This window comes from Knufia obscura (assembly GCF_036327395.1).
Source record: "Knufia obscura strain CCFEE 5817 isolate CBS 148926 chromosome Unknown scaffold_6, whole genome shotgun sequence".
NCBI classification, from domain to species: domain Eukaryota; kingdom Fungi; phylum Ascomycota; class Eurotiomycetes; order Chaetothyriales; family Trichomeriaceae; genus Knufia; species Knufia obscura.
In genome coordinates, this window is record NW_027042692.1 from 689,588 (window position 1) to 715,381 (window position 25,794).

The 25,794-nt window shown below is 51.5% G+C and overlaps 10 protein-coding genes across 10 annotated transcripts; 6 read left to right on the forward strand and 4 right to left on the reverse strand.

The window, feature by feature from the left end:
* Positions 1-130: 130 nt before the first annotated feature.
* Positions 131-2,638, reverse strand: STU1 (suppressor of tub2 mutation; the record flags this gene model as incomplete). Its single annotated transcript, XM_064874164.1, has 1 exon — positions 131-2,638. One exon carries the CDS (start codon positions 2,636-2,638, stop codon positions 131-133), a length of 2,508 nt encoding a protein of 835 aa, XP_064729886.1.
* Positions 2,639-4,324: 1,686 nt separating this feature from the next.
* Positions 4,325-5,392, forward strand: PMZ80_005748 (uncharacterized protein; the record flags this gene model as incomplete). The annotated part of the gene is made up of 1 exon (XM_064874165.1): positions 4,325-5,392. The coding sequence occupies one exon, from the start codon at positions 4,325-4,327 to the stop codon at positions 5,390-5,392; it is 1,068 nt and encodes a 355-aa protein (XP_064729887.1).
* Positions 5,393-6,411: 1,019 nt separating this feature from the next.
* On the forward strand, positions 6,412-7,629 carry mrpl3 (54S ribosomal protein L3 mitochondrial; the record flags this gene model as incomplete). Its single annotated transcript, XM_064874166.1, has 1 exon — positions 6,412-7,629. The coding sequence occupies one exon, from the start codon at positions 6,412-6,414 to the stop codon at positions 7,627-7,629; it is 1,218 nt and encodes a 405-aa protein (XP_064729888.1).
* An 867-nt stretch (positions 7,630-8,496) lies between these two features.
* Positions 8,497-10,692, forward strand: PMZ80_005750 (uncharacterized protein; the record flags this gene model as incomplete). Its single annotated transcript, XM_064874167.1, has 1 exon — positions 8,497-10,692. One exon carries the CDS (start codon positions 8,497-8,499, stop codon positions 10,690-10,692), a length of 2,196 nt encoding a protein of 731 aa, XP_064729889.1.
* Positions 10,693-11,480: 788 nt separating this feature from the next.
* PMZ80_005751 (uncharacterized protein) lies at positions 11,481-12,308 on the forward strand (the record flags this gene model as incomplete). The annotated part of the gene is made up of 1 exon (XM_064874168.1): positions 11,481-12,308. The coding sequence occupies one exon, from the start codon at positions 11,481-11,483 to the stop codon at positions 12,306-12,308; it is 828 nt and encodes a 275-aa protein (XP_064729890.1).
* A 674-nt stretch (positions 12,309-12,982) lies between these two features.
* Positions 12,983-15,002, reverse strand: PMZ80_005752 (uncharacterized protein; the record flags this gene model as incomplete). Its single annotated transcript, XM_064874169.1, has 4 exons — positions 12,983-13,329; positions 13,827-14,190; positions 14,254-14,372; positions 14,420-15,002. The coding sequence occupies 4 exons, from the start codon at positions 15,000-15,002 to the stop codon at positions 12,983-12,985; spliced, it is 1,413 nt and encodes a 470-aa protein (XP_064729891.1).
* Positions 15,003-15,153: 151 nt separating this feature from the next.
* Positions 15,154-16,920, forward strand: PMZ80_005753 (uncharacterized protein; the record flags this gene model as incomplete). Its single annotated transcript, XM_064874170.1, has 3 exons — positions 15,154-15,310; positions 15,607-15,941; positions 15,988-16,920. 3 exons carry the CDS (start codon positions 15,154-15,156, stop codon positions 16,918-16,920), a joined length of 1,425 nt encoding a protein of 474 aa, XP_064729892.1.
* Positions 16,921-17,459: 539 nt separating this feature from the next.
* PMZ80_005754 (uncharacterized protein) lies at positions 17,460-18,872 on the reverse strand (the record flags this gene model as incomplete). Its single annotated transcript, XM_064874171.1, has 1 exon — positions 17,460-18,872. The coding sequence occupies one exon, from the start codon at positions 18,870-18,872 to the stop codon at positions 17,460-17,462; it is 1,413 nt and encodes a 470-aa protein (XP_064729893.1).
* Positions 18,873-20,342: 1,470 nt separating this feature from the next.
* On the reverse strand, positions 20,343-21,233 carry PMZ80_005755 (uncharacterized protein; the record flags this gene model as incomplete). The annotated part of the gene is made up of 1 exon (XM_064874172.1): positions 20,343-21,233. One exon carries the CDS (start codon positions 21,231-21,233, stop codon positions 20,343-20,345), a length of 891 nt encoding a protein of 296 aa, XP_064729894.1.
* A 2,132-nt stretch (positions 21,234-23,365) lies between these two features.
* PMZ80_005756 (uncharacterized protein) lies at positions 23,366-25,226 on the forward strand (the record flags this gene model as incomplete). Its single annotated transcript, XM_064874173.1, has 2 exons — positions 23,366-23,370; positions 23,576-25,226. 2 exons carry the CDS (start codon positions 23,366-23,368, stop codon positions 25,224-25,226), a joined length of 1,656 nt encoding a protein of 551 aa, XP_064729895.1.
* Between the last annotated feature and the right edge of the window lie 568 nt (positions 25,227-25,794).

The window sequence follows — 25,794 nt, forward strand, 5'->3', positions numbered from 1 at the left end:
TCAATCATTCATCCTCATCCTCGTCCATCGTCCACAATCCAAGACTAAGGTACTAATACACGTAACAATGCTTCAGCGTCCTCCTTGCTCACCAAAAGCCACCCAATCAATAACCATAAACAATGCCTCATCATGTACCAATAGCGTCAATCTCCCTCAGGTTGTCGTACAAATAATACTCCAATAAGTTGACCTTCGTCTCCTCCGTGTAATGTCCGAAGAACCGCTCCCGGTCACCAATGATAGTGAAAAGATACTTCGCGAAGCCAATGACACTTCGCTTAACAATAGGGCTGTAGGATTCTAGGGCGTGATCCGCAAGCTTGCAGAGTTGTGTTTCTTGTGTGCTGTTGAGATGTTGATCGCGCTCGATGCCCTTCTCGAGGATGAGCGTGAGGGCGGACAGGCCGGTCTCGTATAGCAGGGCGAGTTCTCTTGGGGGTGCAAAGTGAATGTTGTCGACGTTGGCGTCCACCTCGTCGACCCATCTCGCTACTTGGTCGTCCTTGCCCAGCCAGTCGGCCATGGCATGGGTGAGGGACTCTGTGCCCTTGTGCTTTTTGGCGTCAGCCAGGATGTAAGCTTCTCCTTCGTTGATAGCCGATACCACACTACGGATAAAGTCTAGAGGTTCTGGGCATTCATTGATGATTGTTGAGATATTCTTCATGCATAATTCTGTGCGTCGATCTTTGGGGTCGTTGGGTAGTGTGCATCGGTAGAACATCATGGTTCGGATCCATCCTGATCGAAATGGAGGGGTCCAAGTAGGGTATCGCTGGAGAAGTGTGACTGTCATCTGCAGCATGAGTTGTCGGATGTAGGGCCAGTTGGGGTCGGGTGTTTGAGCCTCACCATGTATGGCGTCCGCTTTGGTGGCAAGGTTGAGACACAAGAATGAGAAAAGGTAGTCGAAGCTCTCTTTGTCGGGGATGATGGTTTGGCGCTGCTCCAGGACACTCTTGAACTTCCGACACAGCAGGGCGTCCTCCAGGATGGGTTGCGCGTCAGCGAGAATCGTGTTCAAGAAACGTCGAGTGCTGTTGAAGTCAAGACGGTCAGGTGTCGACTTGATGGCAGTCTGCACTTCAAGGGGGGCGCCAGTGACAGGTTTGTGTGCCGGTTGCATGCCTTGCGGCAGGGTACTTTGTTTGTGTTCCAGGGTAGGAATTATGATGGCGTTCTCCTTCCCCTCAGGGATGTATGGTTCGGGCTGGACATCAGCTTTGATCGTGACAGCAGCCGAGGAAGTGGTCAGTGCTCTCTTCGAGCTCGGTGAAGATATAGGCCTTCGCTTCTCCGTAGATGTTGTAGAAGCTGTGAATGGGGGAATGGTGGCTGACTTGGAGCTGGACGAGGATGTAGGCCTCGAGTCCTTGTGTACTTCTTTTGGTGGAGCTGCGGGAGCAGTCCTGAAGGACATGTTGCTATGCGCAGTCTGTTGTCCTGTGTTGTGTGATGAGGTTGTGTGGCCAGTCCGAGATGATGGTCTGGCTGTAACGTTTTGTGACGAGTTCATGGGAGTGACATTGATTCTTGGTCGTCTGACAGGAGCTGAGAGGAGTCTTGAGCTCGCACTCGGTTTCGTAACGACTTCTTCATCTTGTGATAGAGCTTTGGTGTGTGTTTTCATGTCTCGCTTCTGTGACCATTGTGGGACATCCTTACTTGTCCTATCAAACAAGGCAGTGCCGGCACCTGCACGGTCTTGGTCAGGTCTAAAGCCTCTCTCCTCTTTCTTGGGCTTGTCTTTTCGTGGCTCATGTATCTCGATGCTATCGTGACTGGCTGTTGAGGCACTGAAGGGTTTTGGTGGCTTTTGCGCTGCTGCAGCTTCTTCCTCACGCTTCTTCTTGGCTTGTTCTTTTCGAACTTCAGCCAGGGCGGATCTTGGTCGAGGAGGTTGCTTCTTTGTAATGAGGTTCTTTTTGTCTGGATTGTGTGGATCGTTCTGCAAAGCAGTCTTCTTGTGTTGGTCCAGCTTTTCCATGATTTCGGCTGCGCCATCAGGATCAATTCTGCTGTATGTCCAGTATGTGGCACGGCTGTTTGTGCGAACTGTGGCATCTGCGTCTTCTAGAGCCAACAAGAGTGCTCGAGCGATCATCTTCAGGTCTTTGTGAGGGTCCATGGATCGATAATACTCCTTCATGATGGTTTGTAGCCAGGCTGTGCCATTCTGCTTGGGTCCAGGAGGTTTGTCTTCGAAGACCATACAGACATGCCAGAGGAGTCTGTTGTTGTAGGTAGAGTATTGGACCATGTTCGCTACGGCAGCTGCTGCCACCTTGACTGTGACTTGTTTGGTGTTGGCACAGAGCTTGATGAGATCTGGTAGAATTCGGTCGAGGTGTGGATGCATGTCTCGCTCGAGTACTTTCGGTAGAGCTCCAAGGAGTTTGCATGCCGAATTGGACAGCTGTGTACGCTCAGATCGTGCACAGTCGACGATGTTGTTGAGGTAGGGTTCGATCTGGGCAGTGAAGTCTTTTGGGAGATGGGATTTGCCATAGCTGTCGATGGTTGCTGTCAATTTGTTGCAGAAGTCCATTCGATGCTTCCAGTTGTCTTCTGTGACTGGTCCAGGGAGGCGGAATCCTTTGGCGCTTTCAAGGCGCAGGACTTCTGAGTAGTCCATTTCTTTCGTGAAGGTTGGGAAGGAGGTCTTGGTCTTCTAAACCAGTCGTGGTACTGTAGGTGGAAAGATAGGTCAGCAATCTGAAAAATGGATAGGTAGGCGCAAGGTGCAGGTGTAGGAAAAGTAAAACTTCAGTAAAAGATACACAGCTGAGATCCGCAGACAAGATAAACCGGAACTGAAGGTGAACTGAGCCTGCACAAAGCACACCGAAGTTGATGCTGATGTGAGGAGCACTGGTTTCAAACGAGTCATCTGCGAGTCAGTGACAATTGAAGTGTGCTCAAGAATTCCACTCCGGTATGTGATAACCAAGAGAGAGGCGCAAGAATGCACGGTATGATAAGTCGTGTGGACTGCTTCGGGGCTCTTCGTAGGCGTTCATGGAATCTGTCGGGGCAGTATTTGGGGGTCAAAATTGGTGTCAGCGCCGAAAGCTGGGGGCATGATGTAGTTCTGTAGTGGCAGCCGCTTCCTGGGATCGCAGCCCGGAAAAGGAACCCAAGCCCGGAACGCGATGCATGCAGGACTGTTGTCCAGTACTGCAATCTTCGTGTGCAATCGTGAAGGTTCTGCTGCGCCTGCCCGAATATAACGTAGTTGCAAAGGTCTGTCGGCTGCGTGCTGCAGTAATGGATAGTGTCTGGTTCGAAAATGGTGTTTCCCGGGCTCAGTCCAGTGTTGTATCTGGGTCGCTCCTTCCTCAGACCATGTTCAGAAATCCATGACTTGATCGTACCTTCCCCGACAATGCACCTTCCAGAACAACAGAACGAGACGCAAGAACGCGAGAAACAGGAAGGTGCAGATGACAACGACATGCAGGAGGACTCACAACTCTTGCCCGAGAGGGCGGCGCGAGCTGCGGCGAACCGCAGGGAAGGCATTTTTTTTTATCAAAAAAAAATTTTGATCATGAATTTGAAGAGAAGAGGAGGAAGGAGCGAACGCGGGCAATGACTTACTTATAGCAGACGCGACGCAGCTAGTGGATTATTGCATTACTACGTCAGGTCGTTCTCGCAGGCCGTGCAGTTATCCAGAATTGAGTGGTTGAGAAGAGTCGTCGGCGTGGGCGAATGAGGAGTTTGATAAAAGAATGATAAGAACTGTATCGCTGGTGCCCTCCTGAGAAGTGATGTTGATACAAAAACAGAGAGAGTGGGGTGTTGTTGGGTATAGTTTGTCCAATCGGCTCACGGAAATCGTGCTGCCTCGCGTATTTAGCGCGAACACCTCAACTGCAAGGCAGCTGCTTATGGCTTCGGATCGACGGCGACGACGAGTATGAGCTTGCCAACATTGGATTCTAGGTCGTCGTACTCGGCTGTACTGACTTGATCGCGATATCTACATCCGAGGTAGAGATATGGAAGAGTAGTATATAATCAATCATGAATCGGACTTGAATAAAAAGTGTATATGAGATTGTAGCTTCTGTACTCCCAGTCTACCCATCCTTTTCTGCTCTTTTCGTTACATATCCAGTCTCCGTTGCTCGTCGCTCGACCATCATCCGACAAAGCGATTGACCACAAACATATTCGTAGATGCGAAGCTGTAATACCTGATCAAGCTGCTGCATAATAGATTGTGGTCCACTGACCAGGCCTTCGCTATACTGTACAACACCCCTTGCTCCGAGTCCCAACCACTAGTGCAAGGGCTAAACATCGCCAGACGGCCATGACACGAAACTACAAAGACAAGTCACAACTGCCGCCTAATATGTCTGCAAATCCAGCCTTCATGGCAGCTACACCGTCCCCGATCCCGCTACCTGTCTCAAAAGTCCAACCTGAGAATGCGGTGACCAAGAACACAGAATCAAGTGAGGCGCATCCGAGACCTTCACGCACTGAACATGAACAAAAAGTTCTCTGCCCCTCCGCCCGCCTGCGCATCCATCTAGAGGACCTCAGCAACCCAGCAACAGCGCGCTTTACCAGCATAGTGCCTATATCCACTCTACTCGAAGAAGCAATCTTGCACGTGCAGCACCACCTCTTCACGCCACCAGCACAGTCAAAGGACGAAGAAGACCTCAGTAGTTCCCGTCCACCCCAGAAGCCCATCAAGCCCAAGCCAGAGTGGAAGCCCCAAGAAGTCCGCTCCGTGACGTTAATCCTCAGGCCGATGGACGGTGTAGCATACACGACAGGTACTGACCTCGACGAAGCACACAAGGAGATCCATCTCAATCTGGGCTATCTCCACTCGAAGCTGGACAAAAGCAACGCTGACTTCTTACACGAGGTGCGCGGAGTCGTCACGCACGAAATGGTTCATGCGTTCCAGCACAACGGCCATGGGACATGTCCAGGCGGTCTCATCGAGGGTATAGCAGATTACGTTCGGATGAAGAGCGGGCTGGGCGCGAAGCACTGGGAGAAGTGGCCTGCCAACGAGAAAACGAGAGGCAAGAAGTGGGACGAGGGATATCAGAAGACGGCGTGGTTTCTGGAGTGGCTTGAGGGGGTTTCTCGTGAGGGCTTGATTGGGGAGCTGAACGTGGCGATGAAGGAAGGGAAGTGGGATGAGGGAAAGCTTTTCCGGAAAGTCACGGGATTGACTGTTGATGAGTGGTGGAAGATGTATACGATGGACTGGGAGCCATTGAATCTGAGGCGGGAGAAGAAGGCTAGAGGTGAAATATGTGGGGAGACGGATGCTACTTGCCCTTGTGATAATGTGCATCTTCAGCGCAGGCCAGGAGCGGAGAAGGAGTCGCGGGAACTGCATCCTTTGGACTAGGCAAGGAAATGTATTGGTGATCTGACCCATGCGAGCGACGCACATCTTCCCTGCTTGTGACCGCGGTGCCTCTTCGTGCACCTCTACGTATCAAGGATGAGTGTCAGTTTAAGTACTGGCATGAAAAGCATGGCACCAGCTGTGATGCATTTCATGTCTTATAGAATTGTGGTTCCGTCGACTTGGCCGTGACTGCCATATATACATCCCACAACCTCGCAATTCGGGGTATGCTCTATGCGTCAGACTTGAGCCTCTTCGTGATGAGGATATTCTCCATTGACAGTCATTTCTGGAGGTGCATCGTCCATTGTCCGTCGTGCAGCTGTGCACTGGCGCGGCGCACATCCTCCTGCTTTCCTCCGCTGTCGCGTCTCGCAATCTCTCCATCCTCTCATGACGACTCTTCCAATAGATTCTTCGCTTTCTGTCCTCGCTCGTGTTCAATAATCTGCCTGCTCCAGCTATTTCCGCGTTAGTCTCCGCCATACAAGCCCACAGTCTTTGCACACTCACTATCTGCTTGGGAAGAACCTATCTGGATCTGGCATCCTGACTCTCACTTCTCTCTCGGCGCTCATCCTCCATAACACAGCTGTCAGGCCGACTATTGTGAGACCGGCAACTGCGGTGTTGGCTTTCCAGTTGTTAGGTTGACCGTACCAACCACCAGCCGGTGACCAGACGTGTTTCGGGTAGGGGATCTTGCCTCCTCCGCCCATTTTGATTGATTTAAACGGAAAGGAGAGTAAGAGAATCGAGCTGTGGCTGCTGTATCTGTAACAAGTCGTCGTAGTGAGGATCGAATCGAGCTGCGGAAGGTGCTGCACGTGATCACGTATTTTCCCAAAGGGGTGGTGATGCGGACTTGGGAAAGTCCTCTCGTGTCGCAGTTTCCAAAAAGTTGTCGAGGAAGGAGCAATCACGTTCTACATCAGCTACATCCGGCATAATCTCAAAGTGGCAGCACATCACTTCCCATCGCCTCTTCATCCAACTATTGTCGCTCATTTTGCTCAATGAAAGCGGTGAGGCTCCTAAGATGGAGCGGTAATGTGCTGTCTCCTAGGACGAGGCCCAACCTTCGATATCCTCTACAGCACTCCTCACCCTCTATACGGTCTCAAATACAGTCTCGTACTCAAGCAACGGCAGCTGCGACGATAGACACGATTGATGAAGATGTTGGAACGTTCTCAACCCTGTCAAATATCATCCCTGAAGACATCCTCACGAAACTCCCATCGCCTCCAATCTCAGCATCAAGAACATCAGCAAAGCTCGCAGCCCTCCATGCACGGCTCGGTCTGCCATCACGTCTACCTCTCGAGTCCCTAGCTCGAACTCTTGTCGATCCCTCCGCCGACACCAATGAAAAATTCAATAATAGCGCATTCGCCGTGCTGGGCTCAGATCTTCTCCAGTACTACACCTGCGAGTTCATAATATGCCAATATCCACGTTTACCCTTAGCAGTTGTCTACTCCGCGATGAGCGGCTACTGTGGTCCAAAAGCTCTCGCAACCATAACTCGCGAGTGGGGCGTGCAGAGCGCAGCTGCACCTGGCGGCGAAGTCGATCCAGGTCTCCTCCAATTCAAGCATTTACCGCCAGGAGAGTCGAGGCCGCTACCGGACCAGAACGCAAACATAATAAGTTCACATTCAACCTACGACCCAATGGTTGGCAAGAGACGGCACAGCATAAGCAGCCGGACTGTCTACGATGATGCATTCGGCGAGATGCGCAAGAAGGACGGCGAAGATCGTTCACAGGGCGTCACAAACGAGAGCGCTTCTGCGGAGTTTGTCAGAGCTGTGATGGGCGCTATATACCTGCATGCTGGACGCGCTGCAGCAAAGAAGTTTTTCAACGAGCATTTTATGCCTAGACGACTGAATATAGCTAGTCTGATGATATTCAGAACACCCACGAGAGATCTGAGTAGGTTGTGTGGGCGTGAGGGGTTCCAGGCGCCTGTTGCGAGGATATTGTCCGAGACTGGACGGTTGAGCAGGCATCCTGTGTTTATTGTGGGTGTTTTCTCCGGAAAAGAGAAGCTGGGCGAGGGTGCGGGAGGTAGCTTGGACGAAGCAAGGACAAGAGCTGCTGTTGCAGCGCTTAAGGGATGGTACTTGTACAGTCCTCTTGACTGGCGGGTGCCCAGTGATTCTGAAGAGCCGAATGCGAGGCCATGGGCGCCACAATATGTCGATGTTGGTGACGTTGTGACGTGAGATGGCACGACAATGGCGCAAAGGAGCGCGATTCCAAGAGCAATATTCGAAACATGTATTCATGGACATTGAGCCCCATAGCATTGCAGTTGGTAACATTGTGATGCGAGCTCGAAAAGATTTGTACAGCATGAAAAGGCGGGAGCGAAATGGCATATTGGACAGGCGGGCAGAAGGTTGCTCTCTGATGAGAAATGTACAGATATAGATCCCTGTTCTAGTGTCACATGCCATCACCTCTTCTACTTCAGCAGCTTCCATTATGACTTCGCGAACTCATTCTGGTCCTGACCTGCATTGGTATTTGCAACGTTCGAGAGGAGGAAATGGGGTAGAGCGAGATTTGTCACATATCACCCTCCCGCCTTTTGGAAGCCGGGCCCGTGTCAGTCCTATCTTGCTCGAGCTTCTTGGCTCTCCAGTGGCTACTCAAGTGGCTCATTTCTGCCTAACCCCCTTATCACGACGAACCTGTCTGTGTCCCAGCTTTTCTCCAGCTAGGATGTGCCCTCCTTATGTCTCCTCAGATGTTGGACTACTGGCGCTGTCACGTGCCATTATTTTACCGTGGCCATTGAGGCCTGAGAGGCAAGGCTGTCACTGCACTGAGTTCCTCACACTGGCAGACTGCAACTGCACCGCTGTGGCTTTGGGTGGTTTGTTTTCTTTGTGGCTATCGCAGGTTGGAAAGTGACGCGTATCGCTCGTGCGCGACCGAAGAAAGTCTTACATTGTGGATGAGCACATGATAACAAGGTTCAATGACACTTGACATCCATTCTAGTAAAACTTCGCAAGCTCATGGAAATATCCTATTCTGTGGTACTCCAGTAAGCATACCAAAGTAAGTTCTCATTAGTCGGTGACATGAGGTTGTCTCCTCAAGCGTTCTTTACTACCCAGCTCTCGCTGCTTGAAGCAGAGCAAACCAGTGAGGTAGCCGAGACTTCACTGCTACTATCCTCAGCGGCACCGTCTACGCTCGCACGAGCAGGTCTTGCCGTTCTAAATCTCAATGTTAACTCCCTCAAAACTGGCCTCGGCGGACGCACAGTGATACAACTTGGCGTTGACCCTGCATACGCCTCTACTAACCTCAAGAACGGCGAAAAAGGCGTCGGTAGCAAATCTGAGGGCGACCTCCCAGAACATGGCATCCGCACCGGAGATATTGTTCGTGTCGGCGAGATGCCCAAAGGTACTGCGAAGAAGAAGGAAATGAATGAGCTCAAAGGCAAGGGTGTCGAGGGCGTGGTCACCAGGATCGGTGAACGTGCGCTCTGGGTAGCAGCAGGCAAAGGTGGTAACGAAGGGAGCAACGACGACTCCGATGTCGATGCATTAGCCAGTGGGCGGCTCTGGGTCGTCAAGCTTGCGAATGATGTCACGTACAAGAGGATGAACTGGGCTTTGCAAAAGCTACTCAAGACCTCGGATGAAGCATTTTCACCCCTGCAAAGAGTTCTTCTTGGTTTGAGCGCACCGACGCCGCCAGACTCGACGAAGTTGAAGCAGAATCTGACTTTCGTCAACGATGCTCTAAATGAGTCTCAGAAGGAGGCGATCAAATTTGCTATGGCCTCGCTTGATCTGGCGCTCATTCATGGTCCACCTGGTACTGGCAAAACGTCAACGATCGTGGAGCTCATCTTGCAACTCTTGAAACAAGATCAGAGAGTTCTAGTCTGCGGACCGAGCAACATCAGCGTCGACAATATCGTGGAGAGGCTAGTGGCTTCATCGCCCTCGACACCGATCGTGAGAATGGGTCACCCGGCAAGATTACTGCCGATTGTGCTCAATCACTCTCTGGAAGTCCTCACCAGAACAAGTGAAGCAGGAGCGATTGTAATGGACATCAGAGAAGAGATCGACCAAAAGATCGCAAGCACAAAGAAGGCCAAGAATGGTCGAGAACGGAAGAACATCTGGCAAGAGGTTAAAGAGCTTCGCAAGGAGTACCGAAGCCGCGAAGGCAAGTGCGTCGACAGCTTGATAGGGGGAAGCGCGGTCGTGCTTGCAACTCTGCACGGCGCGGGAAGTCCACAGACAACAGCAGGGAAGGCGGCAGGAAAAGCTGGCTTTGATGTTATAGTCATCGATGAAGCTGGTCAGGGCCTTGAAGCTGGGTGTTGGGTGCCTATAGTTATTGCTGCTGAATCAGCTAAGAAGCTTGTGCTGGCTGGGGATCACCTGCAACTTCCACCTACGATCAAAAGCTCCGATGGCAAAGAAGAAAAAGAAGAGTTGAGAAAGCGAATGGCAGCTTTAGAAGCTGATCTTAGCAAGTTGTCGGTCAAAGAAGAAGAAAAAAAAGCAGCAAAGAAGTTGACTCTGGAACATACCATGTTCGACCGCTTGCTGAAAGATTATGGCAGCGACATCAAACGACTGCTCAACACGCAGTATCGCATGCATGAGAAGATCATGCGCTTTCCGAGCGACACGCTGTATGATGGCAAGCTTGTTGCTGCAGAGGCTGTACAAGTACGGCTTTTGAAAGACCTGGAGTATGGGGTCGAAGAAACCGACGACACAAAAGAGCCCCTAGTCTTCTACGACACACAAGGAGGCGACTACCCTGAGAAGACAGAAGACCCTGACGAGGTTCCAAAGAAGTCAATCTTGTTGGGAGATAGTAAGAGCAACGATCTCGAGGCGGCAGTTGTCAAGATGCATGTGCAGAAGCTGATTGCTGCCGGCGTGAAGGATGAGGATATTGCAGTCATCACGCCTTACAATGCTCAGCTTGCGATTCTGCAAGGTATGCTTCGCGAGCAGTATCCTGGGCTTGAGTTGGGCAGTGTCGACGGCTTCCAAGGACGAGAAAAGGAAGCAGTGGTTGTGAGTCTCGTCCGCAGTAACGACAACCGTGAAGTTGGCTTCCTTGGTGAGAAGCGACGATTGAATGTGGCAATGACACGGCCGAGGCGACATTTATGTGTTGTCGGTGACTCGGAGACTGTTGGTCACGGCAGCTCATTTTTGAAGAAGTGGATGAAGTACCTGGAGGACAATGCGGATTTGAGGTATCCGACTCTGGACGAGTTGGACTTGACCTGAGGTCGGTCGACTGACCGAAGAACTACTGTCGAAGAAGCTTACACAGCACAGAGCTGGGTGGGAGTGATTCAGCAAACCAAGCGGTCGAAGACTCTACGCCTACGGTTAATTCGGCCTCCTTTGTGCCATGTGTTCAGTCCTTGGATCTCGCTTGGCGATCGCAGAAAGATCTGAAACAAGACCTGTTTGAACAAGGGGATCGCCAAGGCTGCATCCTGATTGGTCGAACCTCTCGTACCCCAAGCATGATGTTCGAACCAAGCTGATCATACGTTCTACCACAACTCGGGATATCATGACCTGGACTGCATGGAGAGGAACACTTAGCAAGGGCTTCTTTTTGCAACAGAGTTGCAGCCTATTCACCCACCGGCGTGGGAGGGGTTAACAGACGTTTCAAGATCCCTGCTCCCGATCTCCGGCAAGCCATCGCCTAGATCAAAGACTTCGCTTGAGGCAGCTCAAACAATGATGAAGACCTTGACGCTCGGCATCGTGTCCTGTGTCTCGTCTGCAAATTATGCCTCTGAAGCGCTGTTCTGGTCCTCACAGCCAAGATGAGTATATCTTCTCCGATGCCTCTGGGTGGTTGCCAATCTCACCCATCAGCCGCTGCAATCATCGTATATCAGCTTTCACTCGTTACAGGTCTGTGACCGTACCACTCATTTCAATTCTTCAACAAGACACAGGTGTCTTGACGTTCTACAGCACATCCAGGATCATCTCACCACCAGCAACTCAACTCAACCACAAATCAAACCACCAACACAAACTCAACCGAAACCATGCCCTCCATCAACATCCAATCCCTCCTAACCCTCACCCCCTTCCTCATAGCCTCAGCCCACGCCCACGGCTACATCACCACCCCCACCGCCCGCCAACCCGGTCCCCAATTCGGCTCCCTCTGCGGCGCCCAAACCCTCTCCAACCAAGGCTCCGACATCTACGGCAACATCCAAGGCGAACTCCAAGTCGCCGGCACCGGCCTAACAGCAGAATGCAACCTCTGGCTCTGCAAGGGCTTCGTCTTCGAGGACCAGGACGCATCCTCCGTGCAGTCCTACACGGCCGGTGAAACCGTACCGATCCACTTCGATATCCGTGCGCCGCACGATGGGGCCGCGAATATCAGTATCGTGGACACGGGGAGTAATAGTGTGCTTAGTACGTTGAAGAGCTGGGATGAGTATGCGCTTACGAGTCGGCCGATCAGTAAGGAGGAGACGGACTTTGAGGTGGTGATTCCGAGTGATTTGGGTGGGAAGTGTACGAGTCCGGGGGAGTGTGTGATTCAGATGTTTTGGGATGCGAGGTCGATTGATCAGACTTATGAGAGTTGTGTGGACTTTGTGGTTGGGGGTGGGAGTGGTGGTGCGGCTCCGAGTGGGAGCGCAGGTGTCAGCAGTGCTGTGCCCAGTGAGACCTCGACATCGGCTTCGTTCGCGATTAGTACCTCCGGCGTGGCGAGTGGGATTAACGTTGTGACTAGCACTACGTCTGCTACTGGTGGGAGTGTGACGAGTGCGCCGGAGATGTCGATTCTGCCTGTTGATGATGTGTTTACGCTTACTGCTGGCACTCAGACCATGAAGTGCCGTGAAGAGCTATGAGGAACGGGAGTGAAGGGCAAGTGGTGCTTGTAAATCACTCGTTGTGTGGAGTGGTGGGATTGGTTCGCTTCATGGCTGGCTGTACTTGATAAGACTTTATTATACTATCGACAATACAACTCTCTCGGTAGCATCAGTTGTGCTCAAATACTCCACGCCACACTATATCCGCGTTCAGATGCTAATTCACCGTCCCAGCCACTCGCCCACGATCTGCTTCGCCTCATCCACCAACCCAAGATCAAGCTACAACTGCGTTCCCATGACCGCAGAATGTAACGCAAAGAAGACCCACGCATGGGTCAGGCTCGTATGCTCAACAACAGAAATCGTCTTAAACTCAGTGTGATAGTACCAAGCGCGTTCCCTCCATAGAATGCCGGTTTTGAAAATAGAGCTTAAAAGTTATCGTTTTTACAACTCTCTTTGTACACAGCGCTTGAGGTGCATTGAGTGATATTTCCATCCCTGTTTCTTTAATGGTATACAAATGTCTTGTGCTAATTTGTAAATCCATTGTATTGATGTGTTGGAAGCAGGATGCTGCTGAACGGAAGCCATTAAACAGGTGTGCCAAGGAAACCGGCAAATTATTGAGGGAACGGGCTTGGTACGTAGGCAGATATAGATCCTGCTGGCCCACCGCCGGACTAGCCTATGTCCCAGCCTGATGTTCATCGATCTCCCATATCTGCCTGTTCCGAAGCCCGTGGACTCCAGACCAGATCCTGCTCCTCGATCATGCCGCGCTGAATGTAGGCTGTACGATCTTCTTCCGATATCACGGCTATGGAGCGGTACATCGTCGTATCCGAGAGGTACGAGCCGAGGATAGGCCGGATGGTGCCGTCGATGCTCATGCTGTAGGCGTGGAGAGCGGGTACTGTCAATGCCGGGGGTTGTCGGTACTTCCGATCGAGGATGAGTGTTGCGGCATGGGACACCAAGCGGCGACGGTGGAGCCGTGTGCTGAGCCGCAGGAGAGTCCATTCGTTGAGCCCGTTCACGGCGTCTTGGTACGCTGTAGCGTTGTCAAATATCCGAGTGGTTTTGTGGCCGAGCTTGTGGTAAAGTTGTCGGCTGTGCGCCATGCGCTGGCGCTGAGGTAGACGTTCTCGTACAACTTGATGGCTGGGTTGAGTCGTCCGCGCTAGCTGGAGTCGTTGGGCTGCCTGTCTTTGATATCGACCAACACAGGATATCACTGAGGTTCGACCCATCCACGACTGATCCAAGTGCAGGTTGAGGACGGAAATGCTGAGAACTGTCGTAGAAGAAGTACATGATAGGGAACGTGCCTGCACTGCTCAAGATGGGGAACAGTCACTGTGTCAATTTTGGAGAACCTGCTTCTTGCAAGAAGACTAATTTTTATCTGCGCCTTCCCTTGCTTGAAACTCAGTGATGCAGACTTCAATCGGAATGTGCCAATCGATAACGTCAACAAGATCCTTGCCGTGCACGGTTATGACTCTATGCCAGAGCGATGTGCATGAGCAATATGCCTGCGCTCAGTACCTGGCGTCGTGACTGCATGAATACGTTGCGCGTCAATCAAGTCCTGCTCAGACGATGTTCTTCGTATCGGCGTGACTTTCATCTCGATCTCATCCTTTCGTCCCGGACGATTGCCCACGTTTGAGTCGTTGGTAGATACATCGTAGGCCGACCCTTGCTTGGTGTAGCCAGAGACGTCGTAGCCTTTACTGACGTAGATATTGCCGCGTGGGTAATTCGATGCGTAGCCTGAGCGAGCGGTGCCGACTCGTGATTTCTGGTAGTCTTTCCCTGCGACATAGAGGCCTGGAGCGCAACCCACCATGACGGTGATTGAGCCTTCAATAATACCGAAGAGAGCAAGCCGGGCGGACTTTGATGTCTCCTACTTGGACACACTGAAATGTATTAGTGATTATCGATGCTGGACAGGGGACAAGATGCTTACTCTGACTGTCGCGATGACTATGTTGACAACTCCGACACTGAGAAGAGCGCCGACTGCCATTTTCTCTCTGAACGATCTCTGCAGTTTGCGAGACAGTAGACGCAGTGGTAAGACCATGACTATTTTCGAGTTAGAATGGTCAAGTGGACACGATTGACGCACTTACTGAGAATATCGGTAAGCACATCCGCAGTGTATGAATAGAACAAATTGATACCCGACCAGAGCTGAGCCCGTTCTCCGCTCCACTTGCCCAATGTGAATCCGTCGGTGAAAGGAAAGCACATCAGAAATTCAGTCACCACACAGCCGATGAGGGTAGCAATGATGAATCCAATCAGGACCCACCACATAATCAAATATGTTCGGAATCCTTGCACAAGCTTGTAGTAAAGAGCCATGAAGGCGAATTTGACGGACCACAGACAACACCACAGCATCATGGTGTTTGCAAAGAACGTCCTCTTGATCTGAAGTGCGTCGTCGTTGATTTGGGCGTACATTCCTGTCACTGCGACATTCTCTATGCGCATAATGGGTGGATAGACAACAAGGTATAGTATGGTGATCGCGAGGTAGAAGGCGAAGGCCAAAACTAGACAGCAATCCTCGATGCCCAATCCTTTCCATCTCCGTATACTCATGGCACATCGCCCGAAAAACACAATCGAGGTGACAATGATTGTAGTGATGGCAACACCTCGTAGAGTGGCTGATGGTGGACTCGGCACATTTTCTGTACGAGCCATCTTGATGGAATGCTGGACGAACTCTTTGATAACGCTGTTGCGACCGAATATGCGGCCAAATCGAGTGTCTTTCGGGGGGAAGTGATGAGGTGTTCGATGTCTTTCAGAACTTTCTCTTCATTGACAGTCAAGTGATTGTATAGGTAGGAACATGAGGGAATACCTGTACAAACAAGCACTACATCCTACACCTAGTGATGAGAGCTTACCGAGCTGCTGGTGTGTCCCTGACAGAAGCGAGGATGTAAGGAGTCGCCAGCACGTTCGTGATCTGATCGATGATCCGGGTCATGTCGCCTGCACCATCGGTACGTACCTATTTGCGATAGTAAAATCATGCTCTAGCGCGACTTGGTTTCATGATCATGTAAGACTCTGCTGGTCTCGCTACGGCAATGACACCTCAGACGGGGATCTCTCTTGGCGCCATCGTGCTGGGCCGGATTTAGGATGAAGTCGTATCTTTCAGGATTCAGTGGCCGAACTAGCCACTTCGGTTGACGATCGGCTGCGTACGATACGTACAGAAGCACTTACTGGACACTGCAGCAAGTGGCGGTCACTCCTCGCTGTGTCTTTGAGCCCGACAGTGCTACGGATATAGGTGTCTTGGTGCTGTTATCACGTCTGACGCAGTGTCCCTTCGCTGTCAGGTCTGGTGGTCATGCTGCCTTCCAGGGGGCCTCGTCGGAGGAGGACGGCATTACAGTGTCGCTGAGCCGGCTAAACCAGGTGACTGTGGCGCGTGACCGCAAGACGGTCAAAGTCGGATCTGGCAACGTTTGGGGTTTGGTCTACTCAGTACTGGATAAGCAAGGACTCACAGTACCGGGCGGCCGCGATGCCAATGTCGGCGTTGGTGGGCTCTCACTAGGTGGCGGTATCTCGTACTTTGCAGGATCAGTCGGTATGACGGTCGACAACATCGAAAGCTATGAGGTTTGTTGCAATAGTACTGTTCGAACTTCTGCTAACAATGTCTTAGTTGGTCACAGCAAGCGGTATACCTATCACTGTCACAGCCAATGGTCTATACTCGGACCTGTACTGGGCACTACGTGGTGGTGGAAACAACTTCGGCATAGTCATATCATACACATACCCTGCCATAGAGAGGAACGATGTTTGGGGAGGCTCACGAGCTTACATGGCCGACCAATGGCCAGCAGTTATATCCGCTTACATTTCTGGCGCCAAGGCTGAAGACGAGCACTTCAACCAGATCATCTCCTTTGCTCGAGCCTCAGATACCCTCCGGATCGCAAATGCGCAGATCTACTACTCCTTGCCTGAACCAGGCGATGTCGTCGAGCCTTATCTGGCTATACCAAATAACCTCAGCGACACATACGGCACGAAGACAGTAAGCGAGTTGGCCATTGAGCTATCGCAAGACTCGCCAAACGGTGACCGACAAATCTGGCACATTCAGGCAGCACAGATTGATGAGGAGCTTTTCACCTCGCTCGTCGACATCTTCGATTCAGAAGTCGACGCCGTCTATGACCAGGTCAATGCCTTCGCGCCAGCAATGGTATGCCAACACATTGACCGAAACATTCTATCCCACATGAAGAAGAACGGTGGTAACCCCCTTGGTATCGCGGATAGCCCACCACTTATGCTATACTTCTTCTCTGGTCGTTGGGATGATGCTGCGGACGATCAAGTGGTCTATGACTTGACGAAGCGTGTCGCCGCCAAGTGGAAAGCCGAGACTCAGAAACATGGTCTTGCAAGCGACTACCTATACCTGAACTATGCCAGCAGGTTCCAGGACCCTATTTCCTCGTATGGAGCGTCGAACAAGGCGCGACTCGTGAAGATTGCGAAGCAGTATGATCCTACGGGTGTATTTCAGGAGCTCATGCCGGGTGGGTTCAAGCTTAATGGCACGCCGAATGATCTTTTGGAATAGAATGAATAGCTATAGATTTTGAGACCCTAGTGATAATGATAATCATCGTCAACCAATTCATCTTTGGTCGCTGTTTCTGGTCGTTGGCATCTTCTTTTTCCTCTCTGTCGTCCAGTGCCGTCAGCCACTAGCCTTTGCTTTGGAGGCACTAACGGCTAACAAACCAAATTTCAAAAAAATGATTCGACTTCGGTCACCGCCACTGGTATCTTGTTCCCCAAGTCACCACAAAGAGTACCCGGTACGGCGACACGGTGCTGCGATCGGAAGATTGTTGTTATACTATTGCTACTTATGTGTTGTAGTCAGAAATTTTGCATGTCTCGGAATGGAAACTATTCTTCGCTTGACCCGTCTACCCGTCTCACCCAGACACTGTTTGCTCTGTTTGCACATAGGCGACCGATGTACCTGAGGTACCTTCCTCACCTCTGTCTTTAACTTCCCATTTTAACCTCTGTACAGCTTTCATTATTCACTTCCACGTTCACGCCTACACTTGCATTGCCCGTGATGAGCTGATCGTCCCAAGTCTTCTTCTACGCTTTGGCAAGGTAGTTCGCAGTACCAGCCGTGCCAAGCTCAATCAAATCATCCAGCAATACAGAGACGTCGTCGCAGTCGATCAGGTTCGCAACCACGTTTTTGACCTTGCCCCCCTTCTCGCCCAAATCAAGCGCTTTGAGCACAGCCGAGTACTTGTCCTCGGCGGCTTGTTGGTAGCCGTCTGATCCCGGAAGACCCGGGTAGCCATCGACGGTAATATTGACAAGCTCGTTACCAATGTTAACAGTCATGTAGCCAAGGAAATAGGTAGGATCGTCTGTGATGGAGACACCTTTGATATTGGCAGTGAGATCTCGTGCAGTCTGGTTGAAAACCAGTGCGTCGTTCATGTTCAAAGGGTTACGCAAATCGGCGACGAGTGATGCCACGATGCCGAATGGTATACTGTACTGCGCGGTGGATAGCGACTGAGGTTCGAGGATCCAGTTGCGGGGATCGAGAACAGGTGGACCAGCATAGATCGTGATGTTGCTGATATCCGAAGCGCTCCAGGAATGATCCTGTCGGTACAGATCGACGGCATAGGCGAAGCCAAGACCTCGAGCGTGGACCGGTAATGCTTTGAGAGTTTGCTCGGCACTCTCCCACTTCTCCCCAAGTCCATCGATAAGGAGATTCGGTTGAGGATCCACAGAAAAGGCATTGAGATAACCATAGCCGTTCTCCATTATGTTGGGTGGACCCACGACTCCAGCTTTGGCAAGCAACGCAGCTTCGGCACCAAGTTGCCCCTGGTTTGCTGGATGTGTGCGTCTTGTCATTGATTCGGTGTTGATCCACGCGTAAAGACCGCTTGAACTGGAAGCCGCAAGACCCATGGCGGAAGCGATCAAGTCGGCATCCCATCCCATCAAGTTACCGACTGCTGCAGCTGTGGCTGGAGCACCGTTGATCATAGCGTGGAAACCCGTCTCTTCCTCGGCGTCCTCTCCTCCAACGGCGTAACCGATTCGGGTTGCATACTCATATCCAATCGCCATTGCCGAGAGAAGGTCTTTGCCAGATTTGTGGTATGCAGCCGCAACGCAAAGTAGGGCAGGGAACACTGATGATGAAGCATGCGACCCTTCGATGACATGGTCGAACTCAAAGTCCCCAGTGGCCAAGCCCATCGTGTACATCTGGCCGGAAAGCGAGGTGTTGGCACCATCGAGAGTTTTGTAAGTGACGTTGCCACCGGAGCTTCCGTGCGAGAACTTGACGGCTTCGAGAGCAGATTGGTAGACGGGCTGAACTGTTCCAGTAAGCATCACAGCGAATATGTCGAGCATAAAAATTGACAAGATCGCCACAAAGCTCGATGGGAGGGACTCGAAGGTGGAATTGGCCGCAAAGTTGGCCATCTCGGCCGTATAATTAACGCTTGTTATAGTTGAGTTTAGCATCTTGCTGTTGGCTGACAGTTGCTGGGTAATGGAGCGTAGGGGTTGTCTTTGATGGCTGAAGTGAACAAGCTGGAGAAACCGAACAGTATCTCTGTGGTTTATATATGCATGTCTTCGCTTCCCCTGAACCAAGAATAGCATCTTAGAGGCACGATAAATGGGTCTGCGAGCGTGCTGGGTCGCTCCGCCCGCAGGTGACGTTCGATATGGCAGCTACCAAGCCCTATCCAGCTGGACGACCGAGAGGTCGCTTGCCGAAAAGTCGCCAGAAGCAGGGTTATCCCTTTAGTGGTTAGACTGCTGAACATGAGGTAGCAGGGTAGAAGAGTGTACAAAGCGTTCGTCAACATCAACGATGATGTGTTCTAAGTGGCTATGCTGTTCCCGTCTCTGTAAAAGGATAGTTACTAGTATAATTGGCGGTTGTATTCATCTACCAGTGGCGCGTTTTAGCCCAAGACGTGTACTCGAGTATACGAATGTTGCACTGGAACTTGCTTCCCCTGTACGGAATTCCGTTAGATGTAAATTATAGCGGCAACCATTCCCCACCTTGGGGCTTTTCCTGAGCGGCCTTGAGTGCCAAGACCCTGAGCGGAATTCCGTACCTGAGCGATCATGCCGAGAGCGAAGGCAAACTGTAAGATAGGATTTGAGCATTCATCTGAGGTGCAGAGTTCCATACGTCGCTTTCTCATCCTTGAGCTCGAATGCCACGATGCCGACGAAGCTCCATGTTGTTAAAGGACGATTGCGCGGCGGTGGCGTACTGCGCAGATGAAGGCTGCACGAGAGGGGCTTCCGCAGACCTATTGGATCCGCCCGAGCGAGAAGCGAGGCACGCCTAAATAAGAGGCCGCAAAAGGCTAGGTACATTCAACAGTAGCCGAGTATCCTTCTGTGCAAGGCGGATTGCTCACCTGGCGCTGAAAGCGGTAACATTAGCTAGGTGATCATGGAGGTGAGCCGGGCGCGGTTTCCTGCTCTTCGGGGCCACGGACATGTCCACTGCCGCCTAGAAATCTCCGCCTGCTTCTTACCACGAATCGTGTTCGATGGATTATGCTCGGAGAGCAGTTTCTTATCTTTCGCAGAGAATCTGGCCCTCGCTGACGTGCCTCACTTCCTCAAGCTGGTGACGGCGAAGTCATCCAACTGCATCAAGCTCGCAAGGACGGTATTGCGAAGGCACCTATGCACTGCAAGGAGAGCAAAATGTCAGAGAATGGGCTAGGAAGCAATGTTCTTGAGAGGAAGGAAGCGATACCGATGCCAGAAATCATTGTGAAAGACACGTGTCCTGACTTGAGGGTAATGTAGGAGCCTTGCTACCCTATAGTTCAACCTCTTATGCTTCTAGATCCAACATAACCACGCACATGTGAGCTGGACCAAAAGACATGCATCTCTGGCTGAGCACGTGCGTCACAGGAGACCTCACGAGCCCAGGGATTCCGCCTCGTCCACAACTTACTGGGCTCCGTCGCCACGTCGCCGCCTCCTCTTGATCCGATCAACCATAGTGAGAACGCCACTGGCCTCAGTCTCGAGCGCGGCGGCTTCCTCGGCAGCTGTTGTCCAGCCTTCCAATGCACTCCCCTCATCTTTCATGTGCACAGCAAGCTTATCACGTACAAGGTTTCGCTCTCGTCGATACCTAATGAGCTTTCTCTTCAACTTGCCGTCCTCACCAGCGTCAATGGCATGTTGCATATGGCTGATCTCGTGTGTGTAATTGACGATATCAGCTCTGAAGCTGTCATTTTGAGCTTTGAGGCTATCGATGAGAGTGCTTTGGAGTTGCCTCTGCTCTTCGGATTGCTTGATTGTGTCTTTCTGAATATCGATCAGCTGTTCGTAGCCATTGATTTGACCTTTCATGGCAGCGATTTCACGCGCTTGTGCCTGATATTTCGCGTCGAGAAGTTGTAGCTGTTGATAAGCTTCATCCCGGTCTTCGGCGGCATCGGTAAGCCTGGTCGTCTGGATGGCCTCCCTATCTGATCTACCATCGGACGCACCAGGACTATCATTGCGGCCATATCCATTCTCGCCTTCTGACTCATAGACCTCAAGCTTGTTTACTTTCGAAGCTGGGTTAGGATGTGGCCGATCGAGCCTTGAAATGATAGGGATATTGTTGGGGTTGGCGTCCGGGCGGTAATGATTCTTCAGACGAAGTGGGACAACTGGCGACAAGACTGGTCGATGGGGAGAGATCGATTTGCGCCGCTGCTTCGGCGAACCACGCCGGTACAGATGCTGATCTGTCACCTTCGCATCACGACGCTCTCTTTTGATGCCATTTCGGTCGCTGGCGCCGTCCGATATCTGGCGTTTGTGCGTGTTTCCTTTTCCCATGGTTGTTCGAGCTGCTGTGTGAGAAGCAAAGGCATGCGCAACGTTTAATTCTGCGGTCGAAATCTTAGATAGATATCGAAGGCGGTCGAGCATGTGATATATCGTCAAAGTGATGGCGCGCAGTGACAATGTGCCGACAGAAGGTTCATGTTCCACTCGCACTTTCACTCATATTCCATGCTTTTGCTATCTGCGTCTGTCGATCGTTAGTTTTTGGCCTTGCCGCTGAACAGATACAGGTGAGCATTACATGTCTCCAAAGAAGCCTCTGCCGGCTCGAGAGTCGAGACGTGAACATACGTACCAATAGTTAGGCCCGTATCCAAGATATCTACGATGTTCGCGTAAAGCACATGGGTCTTGTATTCCAGAGAGACTGCTGGATACTCATCCAGGTTATCGTGGCTACATTATAGTTCCTGTCAGCATCAAGTTGCTCCTGCTAGTCAGCTCAACACTTCACGCTCTAGCACTCTTGCCTTTCACAATATTCGGGCATGAGGCAATTTCTCAATTACCGCGCCCACCTTTCCTGTTATCAATAACCTTCAGGCAGTTAATGGGACAGGCCGAGCGGATTCGGTTATTAGAGCCATCGAGTCATCAGATAGCAGTTGCTGTGGAAGTGCTGCTGCTGAGCCATTTTTGAGAATGAGGTCTCGCGCACCTGCCTACACACATAACAGATTCGACGTGTTAGGAATTTCGGACAAGATACTAGTCCTTACGAGTGGTGTCATGTCCATGTTGACAATAGATGATCTCCGCACTTCACCAGGACTCAAGCACAAGCGGAAACAGGTTTGCAGCTCTAGCCTGCCAAGATGCGATTGCCCTTGGCACTAGGTTTTCGCAAGAAGACCCGTGGCGTAGCTTCTTCTTTCGCTGGACACGGCTGGGGTGTCACCCGCCGATCAAACGGAGTGAGCGCCAAACCTGCCTGAAATTGTGCTTGAAGCGCTCATTCCGTTGGATCGGCGGGTGGGTGTCCTCCAGATGACTGCAATCACGAAGAAGCTGTGATCATCGACAGACGCTTCGTTCTAGCACCGTCGCGCTGATATTTGGAACGTTCGAGCTCCTCCAAGCGTTGTTATGCATGCCTCACCATTCACGAGCTACTGTTAGTGAACGCCACGCCGGCTTGCCATCACGAATCACGAGCGAAGCAATATTGCGCTCTCCTAACTAATTCGATGCTGGACCAAATCCGTATCGCACGTACCATGACTCAGCTTCTGGAGCGAACAGCATCCACAAGAAGACCTGGATTTCCGAAGCAGTAATGGTGTTCGCAAAGCGAGACTGAAGCATGGTGCTACGCATAGAGAATGTGCTGCTAAAGGAGCGAAGAGATGGAATACAGCATGTTGTGGTTGTAGTTTTCATGGAAGCGCTTAATGAGACTTCAAGGTTATGAGTTGTCCCAGAAGAGAGCTTCAGAGCCTGCCTTATGCCCAAGCATGTCCAAGCAGACGATGGCTCACTTGCTGCTACATCTTTCGAAAGCGTTGGCAAGGCTGTACCTTCCTGTCTGAATATATGAGGCCAAGGAAGTCACGATGGCCATCACTAACCCACTTTCCTCTCCGGCTGTTTGCGCATCAACGCCAACCAGGTACTGTTTGTGCCAACACAGCCATTTCTGGTTTGCATTGCGATTTCTCTTGTATGCGCTTCCCAGCATCGTATTGACAAAGTCACCGTGTTCATGCAGCATATTACAGGCAACGTATGTTCCAGTACAAACCGTCGAGATGATACAAAATCACGGATGTCCTTGGCCAACTCGACTCATGGCCCTCTGCCAGGGTTACTCGACAAGGACCGATACCCATCGAGTTAGAACCTCACGACTCATAAGCTCAGGTCTTTGTTTGGTTGTATGACAGATACCGGTGCAATGGTGAACACCGACTCCATCAGCTCTCGATTGAATCTTCTGCCAAAGCGGGCTGCTACCAGACGAAAGCAATCGCCCTCTTCCCTACGCTCGTGGATTGTTAGTCGATCTAGTCTCAGCATAAGCCGGAGATCGTCGACTATGTCAGTGCAGCATTGCCAAGTATGTCCGCATTGCCCGCACTGCCAGAAACAGAACTCCCATCAGGTAGAGGCATCATTGGTGAACCATGGGGTATCCCCGGACTTGTCGCTACAAGAAGCACTGGTTAGCATTCCATAATCTGATGCTGCCGAAGAGACTCAACCAACTCCTGTCGATCGACTCCCAAAGCCAAGGTATCGATACCGTCACTGAGAGGGCTGAGCCTTCTACCATCTCGCCATCGGATCACAGCCAAGGACTTTTGGCTTCGCAAGTTTTCACGGCCACCAGCCAGGCCGAATCGACCACCAAAGGAACAATGCCCACCTGAACAAGCATGCTTCGCTCAGTATGAAGCTTCTTGTCAACGATGGACTAATGTACCAATCAAGCTCGAAGTACCACATCACGCATACAATTCTTCGATTGTACAATTCGGAGCCGAGGATTGTACACAACAAAAGCTGGATGATCGTCGGACTCTGCCAGTTCACCAGCCTTCACCTCGCAACGCTCACCATGATCTAGCATACAATCTGCTGACGGGTAGCCAAGCAAGCCTGGACCATAAGCTCGTTGGCTCTGACCTTTGCCAACAGCACATAGTGAGAAAAGGCTATGCAGACCAAGAGGTGGTTCCAGGGTCCCATTCCGAGCAAGCTCCAGTACTTCCTGGTCTGTGGTATTCACCGAGCTACAGCTTCAGTAGCTTGCCTACAACAGCGTCCAAAGCTGCGCTCAGGCCTTCACCTCTCCGCCTTATCAAGGAGGACGATGTTTACGACGAGGCTCCCCCAATCCCTCTCAGGTCGCCACTTAGGAATTCTTCGTTCGCTGAAGATGACCCCGCTGATTTGGATGAGGCCAACACCAATTCTAATACTGTCAGTTTGAACAGGAGTAGGCCGCGTTCGTCATCGTACACTGCTTCGTCGGTCTACTCTTCAGACGATGACGAAGGGACTGTTCAGCAGATTGACACTCCACCTTCCTCGCCTCCATCATTCCCGGTCCGCAGTTCGAGCCTTTGTCCACTATCCACCAAAGATGCCACAGAGCAAGCAGAAGAGATTCGGGAAGAGCTTGGCATAATAGACGACATCTATAGCATATACACCGATGAAGCTGCGGTCAAGAGAGGGCGCCATGAGGCTTTGACTGACGACATCGAAGACCAGGTGGCACATCTCTCTGAAGTTAGTCGTGCACCCACTCAAAAGTTGTCTCGGACGCAGAGAAGGCTTGCAAGAGAGCATGCACGCAACGAGGCGGCGCGAAAGCTGGTCAAGCCAGAACTGAACACGAATCTACAAGACCTTAATTTCGAGCAGTGGCTAGCTTCACTCAATCCGCATCGTGCTAGCTATGGCGGATCGCATATCGGGTTGCCCAGATCCTCGGAAGAGCATCATGCGTCCCGGGTATCACCTAAGCCTGCTTCGCCGAGACGTGATCAGAAGCTTCCAGAAATAACGGAAGAAGCCGACCATGACATTGAGGCTACACCCCAAAGCGCCTCCACTTCCAAGAATACAGATCACATCGACCCCGGAGATGAGCACCCACCCGTCATTCCAGCCAGTTACTCGCAGGCGCCGCACATAGGAAACACTGCAGCAGACATCAAGTCAGATTCGATCCTCAGCCTGAATGGGCTTCGTGGCCAGCTTCTTGCCCTTATGGAGGATGACGCGGAAGTTGGCCAACAGCCGACTGTGAATGCAGCCCGCACTCCATCATCATCAAGTTCAGGCCAGTCCTCCACGTCGACCGAGGCTACGGAAGAAGCGCCTCTAACTCTGCAGCGGATCGTCATAGAATGGAAAGGTCAAAGATATCCCGTGCTGATCGGTGAAGGCGGAGAGATATGGGAAGAACCGTGTACTGATGGAACTTGCCAGGCGCACGGCAAGCGGGACCAAGGAGTTTCATGTGGCATGATATAATGCTTAGAATGAACCAATGATTTTTGATGCAGCTTACTGCTCCACGTGAGAAGAGCACCGAGTCGACATGCAGTAGTGTACGGCGTGTCCGTTCGTCCATTACCATAGTATACATTGTTCAAAGGTAAGAATTCTCCTGATGCGGTTGCAATTGATACCGAAGGCTTATGTGTGGCCGATATGGACGAGGATGGCTCAGTCGAGCAGATCCTCCTAAGGCCATCAACCGCATTTCTGACGTATAGACCCCTCCTACCGCGCGCGCAAGCGATCCATCGGCCTACCACTTCCCTTCCTTGGTCTCGACAAACCTCAACCCCAGCTTGTCTTCGCACTCAGACCTGATCCTCCGCATCCCCATGTAATACCCATCGTTGAAATCTTTTCGCAACCTCGGGCTCCCATATAAAATATGCGTTCCCATCTCCCTTGACCTTAACGAGAATACGACCGGGCTCCTCCTTGATCTCATCGTTAATTATGATTCTGAGTACACGTTCCCCGCCGAAGTACGACCGAGGAACCATTTTAATCACATCGTTCCAGTCGCGAGTTCGAAGTTTCATGT